General features: G+C 39.1%; 1 protein-coding gene across 2 annotated transcripts; it reads right to left on the minus strand.

Annotated features, from left to right (window-relative positions):
• Positions 1-2546: 2546 nt before the first annotated feature.
• Positions 2547-17369, minus strand: LOC135475181 (uncharacterized). 2 transcript variants are annotated; one of them, XM_064754972.1, is made up of 12 exons: positions 17233-17369; positions 14694-14868; positions 13960-14115; positions 13104-13240; positions 11766-11917; positions 10796-10984; positions 10518-10607; positions 9291-9380; positions 7402-7530; positions 5694-5825; positions 4802-4918; positions 2547-4415 (listed from the first exon to the last, which is right to left on the minus strand). In XM_064754972.1, exons 2-12 carry the CDS (start codon positions 14852-14854, stop codon positions 4287-4289), a joined length of 1482 nt encoding a protein of 493 aa, XP_064611042.1. In that variant the 5' UTR covers positions 14855-14868; positions 17233-17369; the 3' UTR covers positions 2547-4286. The 2 variants fall into 2 exon arrangements, with proteins under 2 accessions (XP_064611042.1, XP_064611040.1); XM_064754970.1 differs by lacking the exon at positions 17233-17369 and adding an exon at positions 16969-17216.
• Between the last annotated feature and the right edge of the window lie 1726 nt (positions 17370-19095).

Raw genomic sequence — 19095 nt, forward strand, 5'->3', positions numbered from 1 at the left:
AAGAGCATGAAAACTTATTTGCAAATATGGTCTTAAATATTTTCTTCCATTTTGTCTTCTTGGAGAAAAGGTATTTGAAATTATTTTTGTATGGTGGGGTATTCTGGACTTCCCTCTTGGTACATTTTGTCTTTGCATAATAATGTTCTAAATAAATGTTCTACAAACAGAAAAAGCCAGTTAAATAAGAAGATAAGGGCTGGTTAAATGGTTGTGATTCTGATGGTGCCACACTGACTGTTTGTGGGGTGAGAATAAGTGGCCTAGTGCTCTTGAAAGTCTGTTTGAGCAGTCTTTCATTCATTCAAGACCCACTTTTTCCACCAATAGTGTTGTACATATCTGCACATCACAGTTTGTCAGTAACGTGCCAAAGGTCAGTGGTCTACCCTGCACAATTCGGTTTCCTCTGCCCATAATAGCGAACATCAGTATATACATGTATGTAAACACATTCCGGAGATTGGCAATAAACAACAATCTTGTCTTCTACCAGTGTTCTGTGCTCATATACACATCATGTGGGAAACTTCATCAGTAAGTTGTCAGTGGTTTACAATTCGGTTTCCTCTGCCCATAATAGCGAACATAAGTGCATACATGTATGTAAAAACATTCCGGCGATTGGCAATAAACAACAATCTTGTCTTCTACCAGTGTTCTGTGCTTATATACACATCATGTGGGAAACTTGCCAAAGGTCAGTGGTTTACAATTCAGTTTCCTCTGCCCATAATAGCGAACATAAGTGTACACATGTATGTAAACACATTCCGGAGATTGGCAATAAACAACAATCTTGTCTTCTACCAGTGTTCTGTGCTTATATACACATCATGTGGGAAACTTGCCAAAGGTCAGTGGTTTACAATTCAGTTTCCTCTGCCCATAATAGCGAACATAAGTGTACACATGTATGTAAACACATTCCGGAGATTGGCAATAAACAACAATCTTGTCTTCTACCAGTGTTCTGTGCTTATATACACATCATGTGGGAAACTTGCCAAAGGTCAGTGGTTTACAATTCAGTTTCCTCTGCCCATAATAGCGAACATAAGTGTACACCTGTATGTAAACACATTCCGGAGATTGGCAATAAACAACAATCTTGTCTTCTACCAGTGTTCTGTGCTTATATACACATCATGTGGGAAACTTGCCAAAGGTCAGTGGTTTACAATTTGGTTTCCTCTGCCTATAATAGCGAACATAAGTGTACACATGTATGTAAACACATTCCGGAGATTGGCAATAAACAACAATCTTGTCTTCTACCAGTGTTCTGTGCTTATATACACATCATGTGGGAAACTTGCCAAAGGTCAGTGGTTTACAATTTGGTTTCCTCTGCCCATAATAGCGAACATAAGTGTACACATGTATGTAAACACATTCCGGAGATTGGCAATAAACAACAATCTTGTCTTCTACCAGTGTTCTGTGCTTATATACACATCATGTGGGAAACTTGCCAAAGGTCAGTGGTTTACAATTTGGTTTCCTCTGCCCATAATAGCGAACATAAGTGTACACATGTATGTAAACACATTCCGGAGATTGGCAATAAACAACAATCTTGTCTTCTACCAGTGTTCTGTGCTTATATACACATCATGTGGGAAACTTGCCAAAGGTCAGTGGTTTACAATTTGGTTTCCTCTGCCCATGAAAGCGAACATCAGTGTATACGTAAACCCATACATGAGTATGGCAATAAACAACAATCAATCAATCTGTGCATCACTTAGTTGTTGAATCTCTCCGCCATATAAAACGTTACTCTTCCTGCACTGTTTGTTCATCATCATGTGACTGAAAAATTGATTAGTACCACGTTAAACCCCAAGCATTCATTCACTCCATTGTTCAGTCGTCATCATATGACTGAAAAATTGTTAAGTATGACAAACCCCAAGCATTCAGGCATTTGTTCCACTGTCCACACCACTTTGTTTGTGGCTTACTTGTTAGAACACCCACCCCCCTATAAGTCGGGAGACCTGGAATCAAACCTGGGTTGGGTCAAACAAGACTTTAAAAATTGTTTACTAGTACTTGTTGCTGCCTCATCAATCTGCTCTCAGCATGGAGAGGTTAGATCATGGAAACAGGTGTCAGTATAATGTGACTGGGTGGGGTCGGCCAGGTGTCAACATAATGTAGCTTGGTGGGGTGTCATATCTGGTGTGTTTTACGGTTTCAGTTAAGCCATTTGCCACATTTCCATTCATTTTGTTGAACATTTTTACAAAAAAACAATGTTAGACTATAAAGAACACAATAAAAACTACTATAATTCTGTGGAAATGGAACGAAACTTGACCTGTGACTTGTTCTGGTGAAGCTATGTACAAAGTTTCAATTCAAAATGAACCAGATAAAAAAAAATAATATGCCTCGAAAACTGTTACATGATGGACTGGCAGGCTTGACTGACCATGTGTAAACCTGTAGTCCCTTCTGCACCTCTGCAGGTCTAACAAGGAGTTATAAACCCAAACTCAGCTAACTCACAAAAAGAAGAAAAACTCATCCAAGTCCATTATGTGTAACACATTTATTAAGGAATGTGTGTACGAGCACTGTAAGATGTACTATAAGATTGTAAAGGTGCATATCCTGTATGAAAACATGCACCCTGACCTACATGTTGGCTGGCTTTCACAAAAGTTTGTGAATTGAATTTCTCTTACCTTTTTTTTTTCATAAATGACAGACTGGCTTGCAATACCATATAGCAATGTTTCTTTATGATTTAAAAGTTAAGAAAAAATTACTTTACCAATATTTGTGAAAGTTCGCAAGAAAAGATTAATGGTACTTCAAACCCATAAACCGTTAACTTTGTAAGCAAATGGCTGCTGGTTGCAGATGACCAACTATACAGTCTAAATGTTCATGCCTCTAAGTTTATTTTCTTACAATAAAATACTGATTGACTTTATATCATCTTGGGGAGTCATGAAAAATATAGTTGTTGGTCAAGAGTACTTGAAAGAATGGGTGCTTCGTTAAGTACAGTCAATTTTTTCACTGGAGATTACCGACAATACAGAGTAAATTTTCCTCCTTGTAAGTATTCACTGACCCTGAGTTATGGCAGGTCATAAAAAATATTAAAAGTACCGGGTAAGTCCTGCCATATAAAAGCAGCAGGCCATTACATGTAGTTCTTACATCTGTATGGCCAGATTTTGTAATGTGGGTTCAAATATAAACACCTTTTACTACCATTTACCCAAAAACTTGTTTTTTTCCTATAATTTAATTTTAATAATTTGGTTAAAAATCTTACTATGGGAAATAGTCTATCAGAAGCAGTTTTGGATGCTGATTCCGAATATGCAATTTCTGCAAAACTGAAAGAGACTTCCTCAAAACAGGAAATGATTATTTCTCCTTAACAAATGAAGGTAGACACATTATTTTAAGGCATAACAACATCTCAAGGCAAGATGACTAATTTTACATAACAGGAAGCGACGTCTGCAGACCGGAAGAAGGACATACCAAAAAGAAATCTCACTTTTTTGCATTTTTCAAAATTTTTGCAAACTAAAACAAAAAATTTGAATTTAAAGTTTCTAAACATGTTACCTGACATAATTTGACATCCTGATAACCAATCTGATCTTATTTAACATTCCCTGCTATGTATACTGTTGTTGCAAATTGCGAAAAACGCAATTACCCCCATATTTGCATAAGTGACAGGAAACTGTTGCAGTTGTAAAGATAAAAATGGTTGAGTGACAATGGCTACATATGTACTGTATGTAATGCTGAAAATCGTTCACCTGTGTTAAATAACTCAGGAGTCCTTCAAAAATTGTCCGAAGGCTGAACTACTACATTTGGCACATGTACATGTAGTACAGTGTACATATCAATATATTGATGGCCAGGAAGAATGTACATTTCTGATAATAAGTTGTCTACATCCGCAGTGCATAAAGACACCATTTAAGTACCCGGAAGTGATGACATGTGGGCCGGAAATACCGATTTGAAACTTGCTGCTTAAGTAGCTTTATTTTGGATTGGTTTTGGACTTGGAAAGAAGGCCATTGGTGTACACAAATACAAAGGAAACAAATGGGGTGGATATAACAAAAAAACATAGGCCTGATAATTTTTTAAATGCGCCAAAAATGCGATTAAAATAAATAATACAAGTTAAAAATACTTTTGTAGCAATAATAATAAAAGACAGACACGAATAAAATCAAACAATGGTTTGGCAATGCATTATGTATAAATTGCACCTGTTAATACCAGGTAAATCACTGGGGCTGTGAGGAGTCTGGCTTTTCCCCATAAAATAATGCCCATCTCTGGTCCCCCATACCACAGCGACGTAGCTTGTCTTTCCATCCATTCACAATTGTGTTGTACCCATCCTCTGTGAACTCCTGCACAAACACAACATGGACAAACCATTTATCTTTTGGATAGCTGTTTAATGCCATGATAAGGAATTATGACAAAACAATTACGGAAGGTTTTATACAAAAAGGGTTTGTTTATAGGGTTCCACTGTAATTGTTCATGTAATTGTGTAATTAGTAGCAATTAGCTAGAAGTCACTTGTCTAGAATGGCTCAAAATGATTTAAAGATTTTTTTTACACCACAGCTAGGACACACAATACCATCATGCATAAAGATACAGCAATGTTTATAAAATGCTGCAATCTGGTATCAGCATACATGTATAACAGATTTAAACTGGTTACGTTGAAACCAGTGACATCTAAATTTATTACAAAACCGTCTCTGATGTTTATCTTGTAACTCACAGCTATGAATTCTTCCTTGTTTTTTTCTGTTTGACAGAGTTCCCCTTTCAAAACCTCCACAAACTGCTCAGTTCGGTCTTCAGTTCGAACAGCAGTGAAACCAGCAGAATTTAACAACTGACAAAACACAAGAAAACATTGTTGTAATTGAAAAAAAATATCTAAATTCTTGATAAAAGCAGCAAATATTTTGTCTCCCAAAATGTAAACGACTTACCTCATTATGTACACAGACACATAAGCTGGATAGTAAACAGGTAGGTACAATTTTACATATAAATTCCCATTCAACTGACATGTGTTTACTGGACAGCATGTGTTTAACTGATGGCATGTGTTTACTGGACAGTATGTATTTAGTCTTACACTGGCGAGTGCAAAAAAACATTTTATTACACGTTTTGACTTATTTATTTGATTGTTGTATATTGACATACACAAGGGTTTCTGACATAATGACTGTATAATGTTGTATGATTGGAATAAACTGACGTTTGACAAGTTTATACTGGCCAACATTCTTACATGTCACATACTCCTCACACTGGTGAAAAACCACCAATCTTCATACAGTGAACTTCATGTAAGGCTACATACGACAGTGCTGTCCAATGTTTCTTGCCACCAAGGTCAATAACGGAATCAAGAGAATCTACAAAATTCCTTCTCTCAAATGGCCTAAGCAGTGATCTACATGTAGGGATTTAACTCAGTTAAAAATGCAGCTGCTAACAGCAAACTGCAAAAGTTACACCGCTCCTAGTTTTGTTTTCATGCATTAAAAGGAATCTAACCCTAAATACCAGAAGTGTTACCAGAAGTAAGCCTAATTCGTGCCATTGGTACCATGGAATCCACAAGCATACTTAACATCACAGTAGCAAGTACTGACCTGTCCATACTGCTGAGGGCTGACCACAAAGTAGCCACGCTGTCTGACATAGGCCTTGTATTCCTCAGATAGTTCCCCATCCTTACAGCAATAGTCCGAGATCATGACCTTGCCACCAGGTTTCAGCCAGCTCTGTACATAAACATCGGCATATTTAATTATGCTGTGCTACATATAAGGGGCGTACAGGCGTAAATACGCTTAAAAACTTAGCTGACACACAACAGAGTGTTCTGTATACACCCGGAGATTTGTGTGTATGCCTAAGTTCCCAAAAGCTAGCATATATGTGAGATATGAAGCAGACAGCCACGCTAAAATCAAAAGTAAATGTCCACATCCAACCATATGCTCAACGTTCTCCATCATGTGTTAGTTTTCAGATACTCGTGGCTACAGCAAAAGCTCCTGTGCCACCACCAACAGCCGTGGAGAAAGCCTACCATGATATCTGTCGTCATGACGAAGATGGAGTAACTTGTAGATTCAGAGGAAGCTTAACCGGAAGGTGCTTCCTGAGATGGTAGCATTGCCGAGGATTTAATGACCATGTGGAGCCGATTTCAGCAAACTAACTTCTTCAACTCGGGTCACACTCTGTCTGGATGACGATAGTTATGGGGCCAGACGAGCTGACACACGTCACAGAGGCATCCGACGATTGAGAGGAAACAACGGTTGAGTGTAAAACACTGCTCAAAGATCGGAGTTGTTCTTCAGATGGCCTCTAGCTGTATGCAAGTCCTCAGTTTTGACTTGTTACGCTGGCCAGATACAGACATTATCCCATGTATTCCAACACGAGCGTGGTTCAGAACACTGACTGCAGAGAGGCGGAGACAGTGGTTTGTGTACCACGGAATGAGTCCTGTATCACAGGAGATGTCTGCCATCATCAAGCACAAGCTGTTCACTCCCATCATCTGCAAGTAATACCAGCAATCCGCTGCTTTTGGAGGGGTTACTAGTAAGAGGACATTGAAAGAACGCATCGTTGTCCATGCTGCGCTTATCCATACATAGTACCTAGCTGCTTGTTGTTTGATGCCACCTCTTTATATCTCAAACACAGGATAAATGCCCCTATTGGCCACATGAAGTTGACAATGGTAAATATTTCACCTTTAAACTTAACTGCCTCACCAATTATATGTAAATTAAATTTGCATTTGTCCTCAGAAAATGTGAACTGTCAGATTTTGAAGATATCAGACCTTCTGACAACACAACCCAGCCTCCCTATTTTATTAGTGAAATGGAACCATCTCGGCGTCCATGATGAGGATGGCAACTGTTTTGCCATTGCTTTTAGTATTCAAGTCTTTGGAGGTAAGTTAGAATTATCAGTCATGGTCGATAGTCTGTTTCATAGTTCATACATACTAGTAGTATTAGGTCCTATTCACCATTTTTTTTACCACTTACATTGTAATATAAAAATATAAAATCCAAAGAACATGCAAAAAGAAAATGGGATAATCTGGCCTGAAGAAAGTTCAGAGCTTGTGAAAGTTAATAGAAAATTTAAAAAGTTAACCAACGCACAGACTATGGTGAAAGATGTTCCTCCTTGAACCACATGGTAAGGGATTAATACTTTTGTTTTGATGTTCTGTCTAACAATTCAACCTCGCAAATTCCAAATAAGGAATTGAAATGAATTGTAAACATGAACAAAAAGATGAAAGAGTTGTTACAGTGCACTCACATAAAACTTGCTGAACAGGGCTGGCTTGTCCTGGATATGAAGGATGGTGTCTCGACTGTAGATAACATCAAAACTATCACAGGGGTACTGCCTCTTTGTTACATCTGCCACTTCAAACTTCACCTGCGACTAAATAAGACGAATTCTGATGTTAATATGAGCAAATCAATCAAAAGGTTACATTTAAATGAAACACACTTGGTACTATGGAGTTGAATGTTTGATGTTTCATACTGGTCATCTTGTCAACTAGTATGAGGAGTACTGCAGCTGTTATGCATGTCAACAGGTATGGGGAGCACTGCAGCTGTGATGCATGTCAACAGGTGTGGGGAGCATTGCAGTTGTTACGTATGTCAACAGGTATGGGGAGCACTGCAGCTGTTATGCTTGTCACCATGTATAGGTAGCATTGCAGCTGTTACGCATGTCAACAGGTATGGGGAGCACTGCAGCTGTTATACTTGTCACCATGTATGGGTAGCACTGCACCTGTTACGCATGTCAACAGGTATGGGGAGCACTGCACCTGTTATGCTTGTCACCATGTATGGGTAGCATTGCAGCTGTTACGCATGTCAACAGGTATGGGGAGCACTGCACCTGTTATGCTTGTCACCATGTATAGGTAGCATTGCAGCTGTTACGCATGTCAACAGGTATGGGGAGCACTGCACCTGTTATGCTTGTCACCATGTATGGGGAGCATTGCAGCTGTGACGCATGTCAACAGGTATGGGGAGCACTGCACCTGTTATGCTTGTCACCATGTATAGGTAGCATTGCAGCTGTTACGCATGTCAACAGGTATGGGTAGCACTGCACCTGTTATGCTTGTCACCATGTATGGGTAGCATTGCAGCTGTTACGCATGTCAACAGGTATGGGTAGCACTGCACCTGTTATGCTTGTCACCATGTATAGGTAGCATTGCAGCTGTTACGCATGTCAACAGGTATGGGGAGCACTGCACCTGTTATGCTTGTCACCATGTATGGGGAGCACTGCAGCTGTGATGCATGTCAACAGGTATGGGGAGCACTGCACCTGTTATGCTTGTCACCATGTATAGGTAGCATTGCAGCTGTTACGCATGTCAACAGATATGGGGAGCACTGCACCTGTTATGCTTGTCACCATGTATGGGTAGCATTGCAGCTGTTACGCATGTCAACAGGTATGGGTAGCACTGCACCTGTTATGCTTGTCACCATGTATAGGTAGCATTGCAGCTGTTACGCATGTCAACAGGTATGGGGAGCACTGCACCTGTTATGCTTGTCACCATGTATGGGGAGCACTGCAGCTGTGATGCATGTCAACAGGTATGGGGAGCACTGCACCTGTTATGCTCGTCAACAGGCATGGGAAGCACTATTCCTGTTACTCTCGTCAACAGGTATACACTGTAGGAGCACTTTAGCTGTTATGTTTATCAGCCAGTCAAACATGGCATTTTCATTTTTTATATACCTGGTAAATATGAGTGACATTTCATTCAGGTACATCCAATTTTTGTTATTGTTTTGATATTTCACACCCAAACATCATGACACCAAAAAATCCCACATCTCTGCAGGATGATGTCACAATACAAGTTTAGTCAACTTAAAACATTCCTACGTCAGGCAACAAGACATAATCTCTAACACGACGTCATGCACGACGTCAAACAGTATACACACGTGAAGGGCTACACCTAGAAACATTGCTTAAACTTGTTCAACTGCACAAACTCACGAGAAAACACAAATAAAAAAATAGAACACTGCACAGTGAAGGTTGAGTAAAAAATGAAATGTTGTTAGTTCTGCAGATTATCTGAAAAGATGCTGATTGTCATGATTAACACCACATATACAAAGAAAGCATCTACTGCCCTGACCCACCTTATCCCCTGCCATCTGCTCCACTCTCTCTAGGGCTATGCTGATCATGTTTGAACTCAAGTCCACACCCAAGACATTCACTCCATACTCCTGAAACATAAGTGATCTCGTCTAAAAACAATCAAGATATACCCGGAGAGTGTGAATGAGTGAGTGCTTGGGGTTTAACGTTGTACTTGACGATTTTTCAGTTATATGACAACGAAGGAGTCCTTAGAGTGCATGTAATGTGCCTCCTTATTGCAGGACAGATTTCCACCGCTCTTTTATCTAGTGCTGCTTCATTGAGACGACTTACCGAAGGCAATTAAGCCGCGCCACCAGAGCCATTATGCTGATACGGGTCAACCAGTCGTTGCCTTATCCCTTTAATGCTTGATGCCACGTGAGGAAGCTACACCTTCCTCTTTCAGGTCTTAAGTATGACCCGACCCAGAATTGACCCTGGATCTACCGCCTCCTGAACCCGACTGTGCTATCATTATAGTCTACATCCATGGACCATGTTTAGAGTCTGCATACTAGTGCCATATTAGTCTACACACGTTGACTCAGTTCCGAGTCTACATACTACTGTCAATTTCTTTTCTAGAGTCGCCTATATTCAGCTGTCTGTAAAATCAGTCATACTCGTTACCAAAATTGCCTTCAGTCAGTTACAAGTAACAATCCAAGCTTTACACATGGGTATGTTGGAAGTCTGTATTACTGCAAGGAAAGTGAAGTTAGAACACTTTTTCTAATTCGTAAGTCCATAAGCCTGGTTTCAATGATTAGAACCCATTGCATCGGGCAATGTCATCATTACTCAAAAAACAATGGCATGCTGCATATCTCACATGTCATGCTGCCCTCAACTCAGACTGTGCGGAAGTTACCGATGGGCAAAATTTTAGATCATTTACCGCAAGTTAAAATTTTTCTACAACCAACAAACCTAACCTTGAGACCAATGGCTTGTTGCGCGGTAACAAACAACATTTTAATGACGGTCAAGATGGACTAGTGGGTGTATAATCACCCTTCTCTCAGTCCATGCCCGGGGAGTCTACCCCATGTGGCAAGGGTCATCATGCAGACCAACACTGGGGATTACTGACCAGAGCTGACCACTCTTCCCTATCATCCTTCCCCCAACTCAAATCGGCTAAACTTTACGGCCAGGAATTTTCGGCTAAACCGTACCTGATATATGGTACACACCTGAGATCTGTTTACAATACACACCTTGGCCATGTAAAAGGCTGAGCCCCCAATGCCAGCACCAACATCTAACACTTTCTGTCCCTTCTTCAGATCCAGCATACTCACAAACTCCTGATGAAAAAGGACACAATCTATTAATGTATACACTTACAAGTCAATTGCAGAAGTGATTGTGACACACATACATGTAATCCCATCAGTCCTATTTATGTTCTTTATCAAGACTTTAACTTGGACGACGGGTATTTAAATATACACAAAATATTCTAACAAACATAAAAGTCCAGAATAGCATTTACCTGTGTTGTTTTCAGTCCACCAGTACTGACAAAATTCTGCCCAAAGACTTTCTCGTAACGTAAAATGCTTTCCTTAGAATACTGTCGACTGTCAAGAAATTGCTGGAATGTGTGGTAACCCTGGTAACGCTCTTTCCCTACCCTCACCTTCTGCAGTAACCACACAATCTGACTGTTGTTGTTTTTCAGCTGCAACACAAACGATGCACTGCAGGAATATTGTTAGACATTTTATAAGTTACACCATATGACTACATGTATGTAGAAAATGATTTTGAACACAGCGAGACATTTTACATGTTGTACCATGCAACTATGTAGTAAATGACTTGGAATATAGTGAGACATTTTACATGTTATACCTTATGACTATGTAGTAAATAACTTGGAATATAGTGAGACATTTTACACGTTATACCTTATGACTATGTAGTAAATAACTGGGAATATACCGAGACATTTGCATGTCTGGGAATGACTGGACATTTTACACGTTATACCATAGGACTATGTAGTAAATGACTTGGAATATAGTGAGACATTTTACACGTTATACCTTATGACTATATAGTAGACGATTTTCTGTGACTCACAATTTACACCAAACAATGTATAAAGAAATCTTAAAAATTTTATAATGATAAAAATGAGCTGTTACTTGACTAAATTCTGTTATGTTCTTTGCTTTGGATTCTTATGAATGAGTATGAACCAATTTAATTGAACCTAATTGAAGAACAAATTCTTCAACCTTTTCGCATGTTTGCAAGGAGTTTATTCAAGCACATCTGAAGGCATTATTCTGTGTAGGCTGGGAAAATTATACTTTTTGTTCTGAAGCTCTGAAACTGGTGAGCCCAACCAACGCAGTACTGTCTCTCAAATCAAATTAAAAATGTTGACAAATGGCACTGAAAATTGCCCTTTCATATGTGAACAGGTTGAGGAATTAAGGTTGTATGATACCCACCCTGATATACGCATCCACAGACTTGGAAAGAACCAACTCAAATATGTACACTCCCTGGTCGTCCTCTGTAGGCAAACTGACGGATCTAAACAGCCTCTCATAATCTGCAGGAGCTCGGTACTTAGACGGGTTAAATGATCGCGTCAAATCACCTGACAGGAAGCAAACCAAGATTTCTCTGGGTTAATAACACAGAAATTCAACCAATTTGTATCAGAATTAAAACAGTTAGTGCCTAAATTATAAGAAATAAATATGTATTCCATACATTTGCACACGTGAGATATAAATCTAAACGTGTTTTGTAAGCTGACTTATTATGACAAGAATTTCAACTTGTAACTGAGAAGTAGTGAAGTTTGAGCAAATTCCAGTTATTGCCACATGACATCTCTGTTGAGGTTGTTACAGTTAGACACATTTTGCTTGCCTTGAAGAGCGCCAAGGTCATTGGGGTCATGGTGATGAAGCAGGAAGTGATGTCAGAAAACACAAATACTCTGTCTTTGCCTTTATTTCTAAGAATACTTCATACACATACATTCTCTCTATGTATTACTTATGCATGGTTCCAACTAACATCTGAAACAATATTATTGATGACTGCTGACTATCTACACGTAGTCCTGCATGAGGATATCCATTGTGAGGCTAAGTCTAAACAAGTCTACACGTGTGTTGCACAGGCTTCATAGGTCAAGCTTGTTTTGAGGTGGCAGTGATGTGAAGTGAACGAAGAGAGCACCACATGCGCTGTGAGGTGTATGCATCATAACATAGCACTGAAAGAGCTATGAAAGACACATGTACAGTGTCAATACAAATACGTTATTTTGTTATCTATTTATTTATTTGATTGGTGTTTTACGCTGCACTCAAGAATATTTCACTTATACAACAGCGGCCAGCATTATGGTGGGAGGTAACTGGGCAGAGCCCGGGGGAGACCCACGACCATTCACAGTCCCACTTACCGCCGGAGAGGAAGCCAGCATGAGCTAGACTTGAACTCACAACAACCATATTTGTGAGAGGCACCAGGGTCATAAAACATTCTGCACAACCTGTCAAAAATCTGTCATTGCTAATAACTGGCCAACTTAATCCCAAATAATGATCTTGTCATTTTTGTAAATTCTGCTCCTTTCTGCGCAGGTACTTCAATTAAGGAATTAAAATCTCTCTCACACTGTCTGGATGCGTAGCAATCTCATTAAATGTCAAAATCATGACATATAACAATAAATTTCCTTTGCACATGCAAAGAAGAAGAGTCACATGACTTTAACACTTATGAATGACTTTAAGAACTGATGTAATAATGAAAACAAGATGCACCTGATTGCCTAAAGCAAGATTCACGAGCAAAACAGTATCCTCCTTCTCGTAACCATGACAACTGACTGGCAACCAGGGCTTTCACTTCATCATCACTGAGGTACATCATCAACCAGTTGGAGAAGACAAGGTCAGCGCTGGATAATGTAGGAAACTTTAGGATAATAGAGAGATATTTAGCGAATTGTTTTCTTCCAAGGTCATTAAAAATAACTATAAATACAGAAGACCACTACTGACAAAGTAAACTGATCAACCACAGTAGCTGATTACTGACACTGGTCATGCCCATCTGGTGAAAGTATGGCCACTTGACTGCTTAATTTACATCACAGCATTTATTCTATGAACTGTTCCAGACAATGCTTTAAAAGAAAGACCAACAATTAATATAATCCTAGCTGTTTGACCATATAAACCATTCACATCCATTTTTTTCTAATGAGGTTGGTTATGCTTTAAATAAACTTTTAATCTAGATTTCTCATGAGGACATGAGATACGCCATGATAGAGCTTCCAGAAACACAATTCCTCATCACTCATGGTTCACTTTGTAAGGTTAAACGGCAAAACCAGGGCATTGCGTGATGTCAGCAGAAACAGCTGTGTTTCGGGTTATAGAAATAACTCACATCTAATTGGCTTTTGATTTTTTAAAATGTGCGCAGTTTTTCTTACTCTGAATTGTTAGATCGGTTATGCAACATCACAAAAAATAATAAAGAAATAAGCTTTATAAACTTTATGTGGGATACTTAATTGATGCATACATGCATTTAGCATAGTGTTTTCTTTTAAATACTTCATCATTTGTTTAATTACATGTCCTCTATATTGATCAATTAAGCACCCACCTGACCAGTGGCAACTCCAACTTTGTAACATCCACACACTTGTAATTAATATTGCCATGGTGACAATTCAACTCCTTATTCTTCTTCAGGAAACCTTCCATGAAATCCACTGCGACAAGAGACTTGCATTTCTCAGCCAGAAGGCCAGTGTAACGCCTACAAAAAAAATCAAATATTCATATTAACAAATGATGCTGATTTGTGTCCTTTTTTTTCACATTTTTTCCCCAAACACCAAATTTTGTGGCTTTAGCTAAGAGCATATCATGTCATCAGAATGGCAATACATGTACCACCAATAAGGATTAGAACATACAGACTTGATCAGTTAGAAATGTCAACTGACAAATGTTACATTTCATAAGTAAGTTCTACGTACCATACCATATATCTTCTTACGGAAGTCATCTTTGAAGCAATTCTTGAAAAAAACTGATCAGTCAAATTTTTATCAGGATGATTAAAGTTTTGAATAATTTGAGACATCCATTAGCAATGAGGATATACATGTATACACATGTGTCACTGACTCACCCTATGAAGCCTCCCAGAACCCTAGACTACAGCCATCGACCAGACAGGTTGTAAGTTCAAATCCAGCTAGGTTCTGCTGCAGCTTTAACTATAACAGCGGTTTTTCAAATATTATACCTGACAAGGTGCACTGTTCAATTCTCTCCAACCTTAAACCTTTCTCTAGCCTTACTGGAGACTCAGATAAACAAATAACTAACCCTATTCCTGCACCAAGTTCGATAACATCCTTGTTGCTTAATGGAGGGAGATAAGACATGATCTCATCGACCTCTGCCGTCACAAGGAGCTCTCCCTTGGAGTCTAACATCATCTCCTTAGCTGAGGACTCCTTGGAGTGCTCCTTCCAATACTCACGCATCTCAGAGCGAACTTCTGAAAAAACAACAAAAAATTTACTGAACTGAAATCCAGAAATATTCACACATCACAGTTCTAAATAACTGACTACATGTAAAATGACCTAAAGTCAGAACTTGCTTTGTGGAATTAGCCCAGAACACCCTATTCACACAGTCAGTCCAAATTAATAAACCTCGTCACAATATTTACTTTTAGGTACTGTAAAATGCAATTTTGACACAAATGTCTGATGACAACATGGATGATTCTACAGTCCCAAAACAATCTACATGTATATAACCAAATATAAAATTTTGTCTATATGTCAAAACTGGCTTTGCAGAATCAGACCCTAATAGTCTCTATGAGGTGCAATTTCCCTGGTTGCTGTTCACCAATCCGATTTTGGGTGATATCAAGCACTACAGGTCAGCTTGCCTGAATCTGAAGGAGCACTGACCAGAGAGTCAGTTTTCCTTGGTGATCTCTAGTGGAAGAGACTAGCTGAACGGTGACAGCGTCGACCAAGCATGACCAAAAAAGTTGTGCTGTCCTCTTTTTTTATTTATTTATTTGATTGGTGTTTTATGCCGTAGGTTGCTGTCAGATCTTCCCACGTACGGCCGGAGAGGAAGCCAGCATGAGCTGGACTTGAACTCACAGCGACTGCATTGGTGAGAGACTCTTGGGTCATTACGCTGCGCTAGAGCGCTAAGAAACTGAGCCACGGAGGCCCCTCCTCTTTTTTAATACATGTAACCTCTAATTCCTAATTTATATTTAATGGGTTAATTCTTTTGAGTTATTTCTTTGTACATGTTTTAATCCCTTTACCTATAAAAGAATAAGATTTCCAAAGTGTCAAAGGTGAGTGACAAAGAAATATGATGTCAAAACAGCATATTATACCTAAAATTTCCTTCTACGACTAACTTAGTTACTCAGTTTACCTCATTATGAGAGACCTTAGAATGGTGTTTAGAAGTTTGTTTGGAGGGTATATGATATCCTACAGGAAAAATGTAAGTGTCAGTGGCAAAAATACTATTTAATGGCCTTCATTTGATTTTAAAAATCAATTTTTAGGACAAATTTACTCATTATTACCTCAGTAATTTATTTATTATTTAATTAATGTTTAAATGCTGTACTCCAAAAATTATTTTTCACCTATCAGGCTTTATGGTTGGAGCTAACCTGTAGTTTCTGCAGTAAAAACCACCATCCTTAGCCAAGAACTGACAAATCACAAAACATCACAAAAAGGTATTAATGTGTTTACAAAAAGCGCATTTTTACAGGCCAAACTCATTAGGTGAAGTATGGTAAACATGTATCCACTAAAAATTAACACTGACAGAACATGCAGACCATGTTCACATTTAGCAGATGCACCAACAGACAAAAATGCCACACAATAATACATTCCACCTCATCACAGGCAAATAAAAAAACTGTTTCCATTGTTTTTGTAGTGCTGATCATACGTGGGGGGGGGGGGGGGTTCAAAAATGATACAATTACAATTTTTTACCCTCTTATCTCTTACACAGTCAAGGCCAACTATCGTCCCATTGTTCTAGAGAGTGCTGAATGGGGCAGCTAGCCAAAACAGTCGGCCCTGTCATGGCGAAACTATTACCAGGATGCCACGTGATGACATATGACCATGGCCTTATACACACATATATTAACTAGATAGTAGGCCTATTATGTAGATGTGCCGGTACCGCGCGCATATTTATATCAGTTATATGTATAGTATCGCCAGCTAAAATAAAATTTATTTATTTGATTCTTGTTTTACGCCATACTCAAGAATATTTCAGTTATAAGACGGTTATGGTTGGGGAAACCGGCAGAGCCTGGGGGAAATCCACGTGTGGCCGCAGAGTAAGCCAGCATGAGCTGGACTTAAACTAACGACCACCGTATTGTTAAGATGCTCTTGGGCCATTGTGCCTCGCTGGCGTGCTACCCCACTCGGCCACGGAGGTCCCGCTAAGATGAAATGATGCGATGCTAGGAAAATCCTACAACAAAAAAGTATAATATCAGGCTACACATTGCACCCATAAAATCCAGAAACAATGCTCATCCGATATTTTAATATGTCTATCGATCGATCGTCACCTGATTCTGCCATGATGATCGTAAAGTCACGCCACCGTGGTCAACGTCAACAAGCGTGAATAGCGCACCGGGTCCTGGAAAAACTTCTACCCCGACAGTTGTGAGACTGACCCTTCTGGCTCATCAAGACAAGTGCACCAGTTAAAACTGTCACACGTGGCTTTAACGACGTTTGTTATGTCAGACGTGTTGTCTGTCCTACTTCGCTAACCTCGATCACGAACCAGAGCCTGCAAGATGTGGAAGCTGGGACTGAATTCTGACCTAGTCACGTGACTGTAAAGGACACCACAGGCGCATGCTTCTCAGCTTCGCAGTTAGACACAACGTTCGGTACATCATCCGACACACACAACATTCGCAACGGGATAGGCTACGTCACGCACCATGGTTTTGTTTTCATATGCTGTAAGGCTGCCATCTGTGCGTTGGGAACAGCCTGTAGCATGGTCACAGAAGAATTTTACAATACTGCCAGCTTTCAAAGTAACCTATGAATATATTAAAAAACATCACTATGGGTTGGGACTAATATATGTTACATTAGTCCCAACTGTTATGTAAATTTGTAAATGTAGATGTATTTCCGTAATTTGTGTCCTGTCATACAACAATATATAAACCTGTATTAAAGGATAAACAAAAATTATGTTGCGTTATTATAGGGATAAAATGCAATAATTCCACAGCTGCATTCTATCCAGTTCTTGTTAAGTCAATGTGTCAAGAATGTGTTTTTAAACCTTCGAACTATTGTGGTGTTAGGAAAACACTTAATCCAGAATAAGGAGAGAATAAGCCTTTAAATTGGTCTAATGTACTGTTTTTGTTGGATTTAGTCATTGTTACATTTCCCATAGGCCCTCCTGGTAACATAAAGGTTATAATAAGCTAAATCTTCAACATACATTTTGTTCTTTGAAAAGTGGAGAGCATACATCGGACATGAAGTAAAAAGATATATTGATGGACGAGTCCTTACCGTTCACTGAATGCACAGAATGCTTTCCCGCACGCGAGGAAACCTTTTCCCAATTACGGCTATCATAATGGCCGGTGTGAGTGCAGTCGAAGGCATATGGGGCGTTTAACGACACTTAAGGTGACATTAGCATAAAGTGATAATGAAAATTTTCCCGGTGACAGCACTAATTTTGCAACACATTCGGACGGAAACAGAAATCAAGTGCCATTAGTATGTGGTGAAGAGTGGAATTAATAATGGCTGATCTGTCTCATAGCGCGGTAGGTTTAAACATGTAGGCCCGATATAGGTAATTTCATTTACGTCACCGTTTTGTATTGTTATACAGTTTATTTCATCAGTTTGATCACTGACGATGTTATAAATATTATTCCTTTCTTTTTTGCTTTACAGAACAGAGGTGAATATTGATGAAGAATAGCCTCAGAAGTTGTTTGGTGGCTTTATTAAAGTACTTTGCGATCCAGAAGTCTTACTGCTGCTGGTGTGTATATAGCCCTTAGTGCTGTCCCGGTATACTATACCCTCACTGACTACCCTGGGCATGAGAATTATAAAGACAAACGCTTTTCTGTATTTACTGACTGGTCATCATGCTGGAGCGGTTGTTGCAATGCAAGACCTGGGGCCTTGCCGGCCGAGATTTTGTAATGAAACGGGCATAATTATACCAGTGCGCAAATTTTTCGGAGTACATGCTGGGACATACTATTTTGACATTTTAATTTTTATAGTGATATTCCAACGTGTAAATATGTATTTAGTCTTAATTATAAATGTATTCGCTTGTCCAGATCCGACAAAATCAAAATAATTGTGATATCAACACTGAAAGACAATGACCCGTGTATCATATAGATGTGTTTCAACGGACATGCAGTTAAAGACCTTTAGTTAGCAACTGGAAGTTGTAACTTTTAACTACAAGTTACAAGTTGAACTTGTAACCTCCAACTAAAAGTCTCTATTACGTTTGCGATTAGTATTTGTCCGATAGTTCTTCGAAGAGTAGGAATTATATAATTTTTACATAGTGTTTCCACAGACTTGATTGTCATTGTTTAACACATGCGTTAACGCAGAAAGAATGAAATATGTTCGATTTTTAACTCATCGGACGAGGACTTATTGCTGGGAATTGT

This window comes from Liolophura sinensis, chromosome 9 (assembly GCF_032854445.1).
Source record: "Liolophura sinensis isolate JHLJ2023 chromosome 9, CUHK_Ljap_v2, whole genome shotgun sequence".
Taxonomy (NCBI): Eukaryota; Metazoa; Mollusca; class Polyplacophora; order Chitonida; family Chitonidae; genus Liolophura; species Liolophura sinensis.

Bases quoted from the DNA above. Each gene is read 5' to 3' on its own strand.
- LOC135475181 (XM_064754970.1), bottom strand. The intron at 9,381-10,517 runs GTGTGTATTGTA...CTTATGTTTCAG, and splicing joins CAGCCTTTTACATGGCCAAG to GAGTATGGAGTGAATGTCTT. The intron at 7,531-9,290 runs GTGGGTCAGGGC...CGTCTTATTTAG, and splicing joins AGCAGATGGCAGGGGATAAG to TCGCAGGTGAAGTTTGAAGT.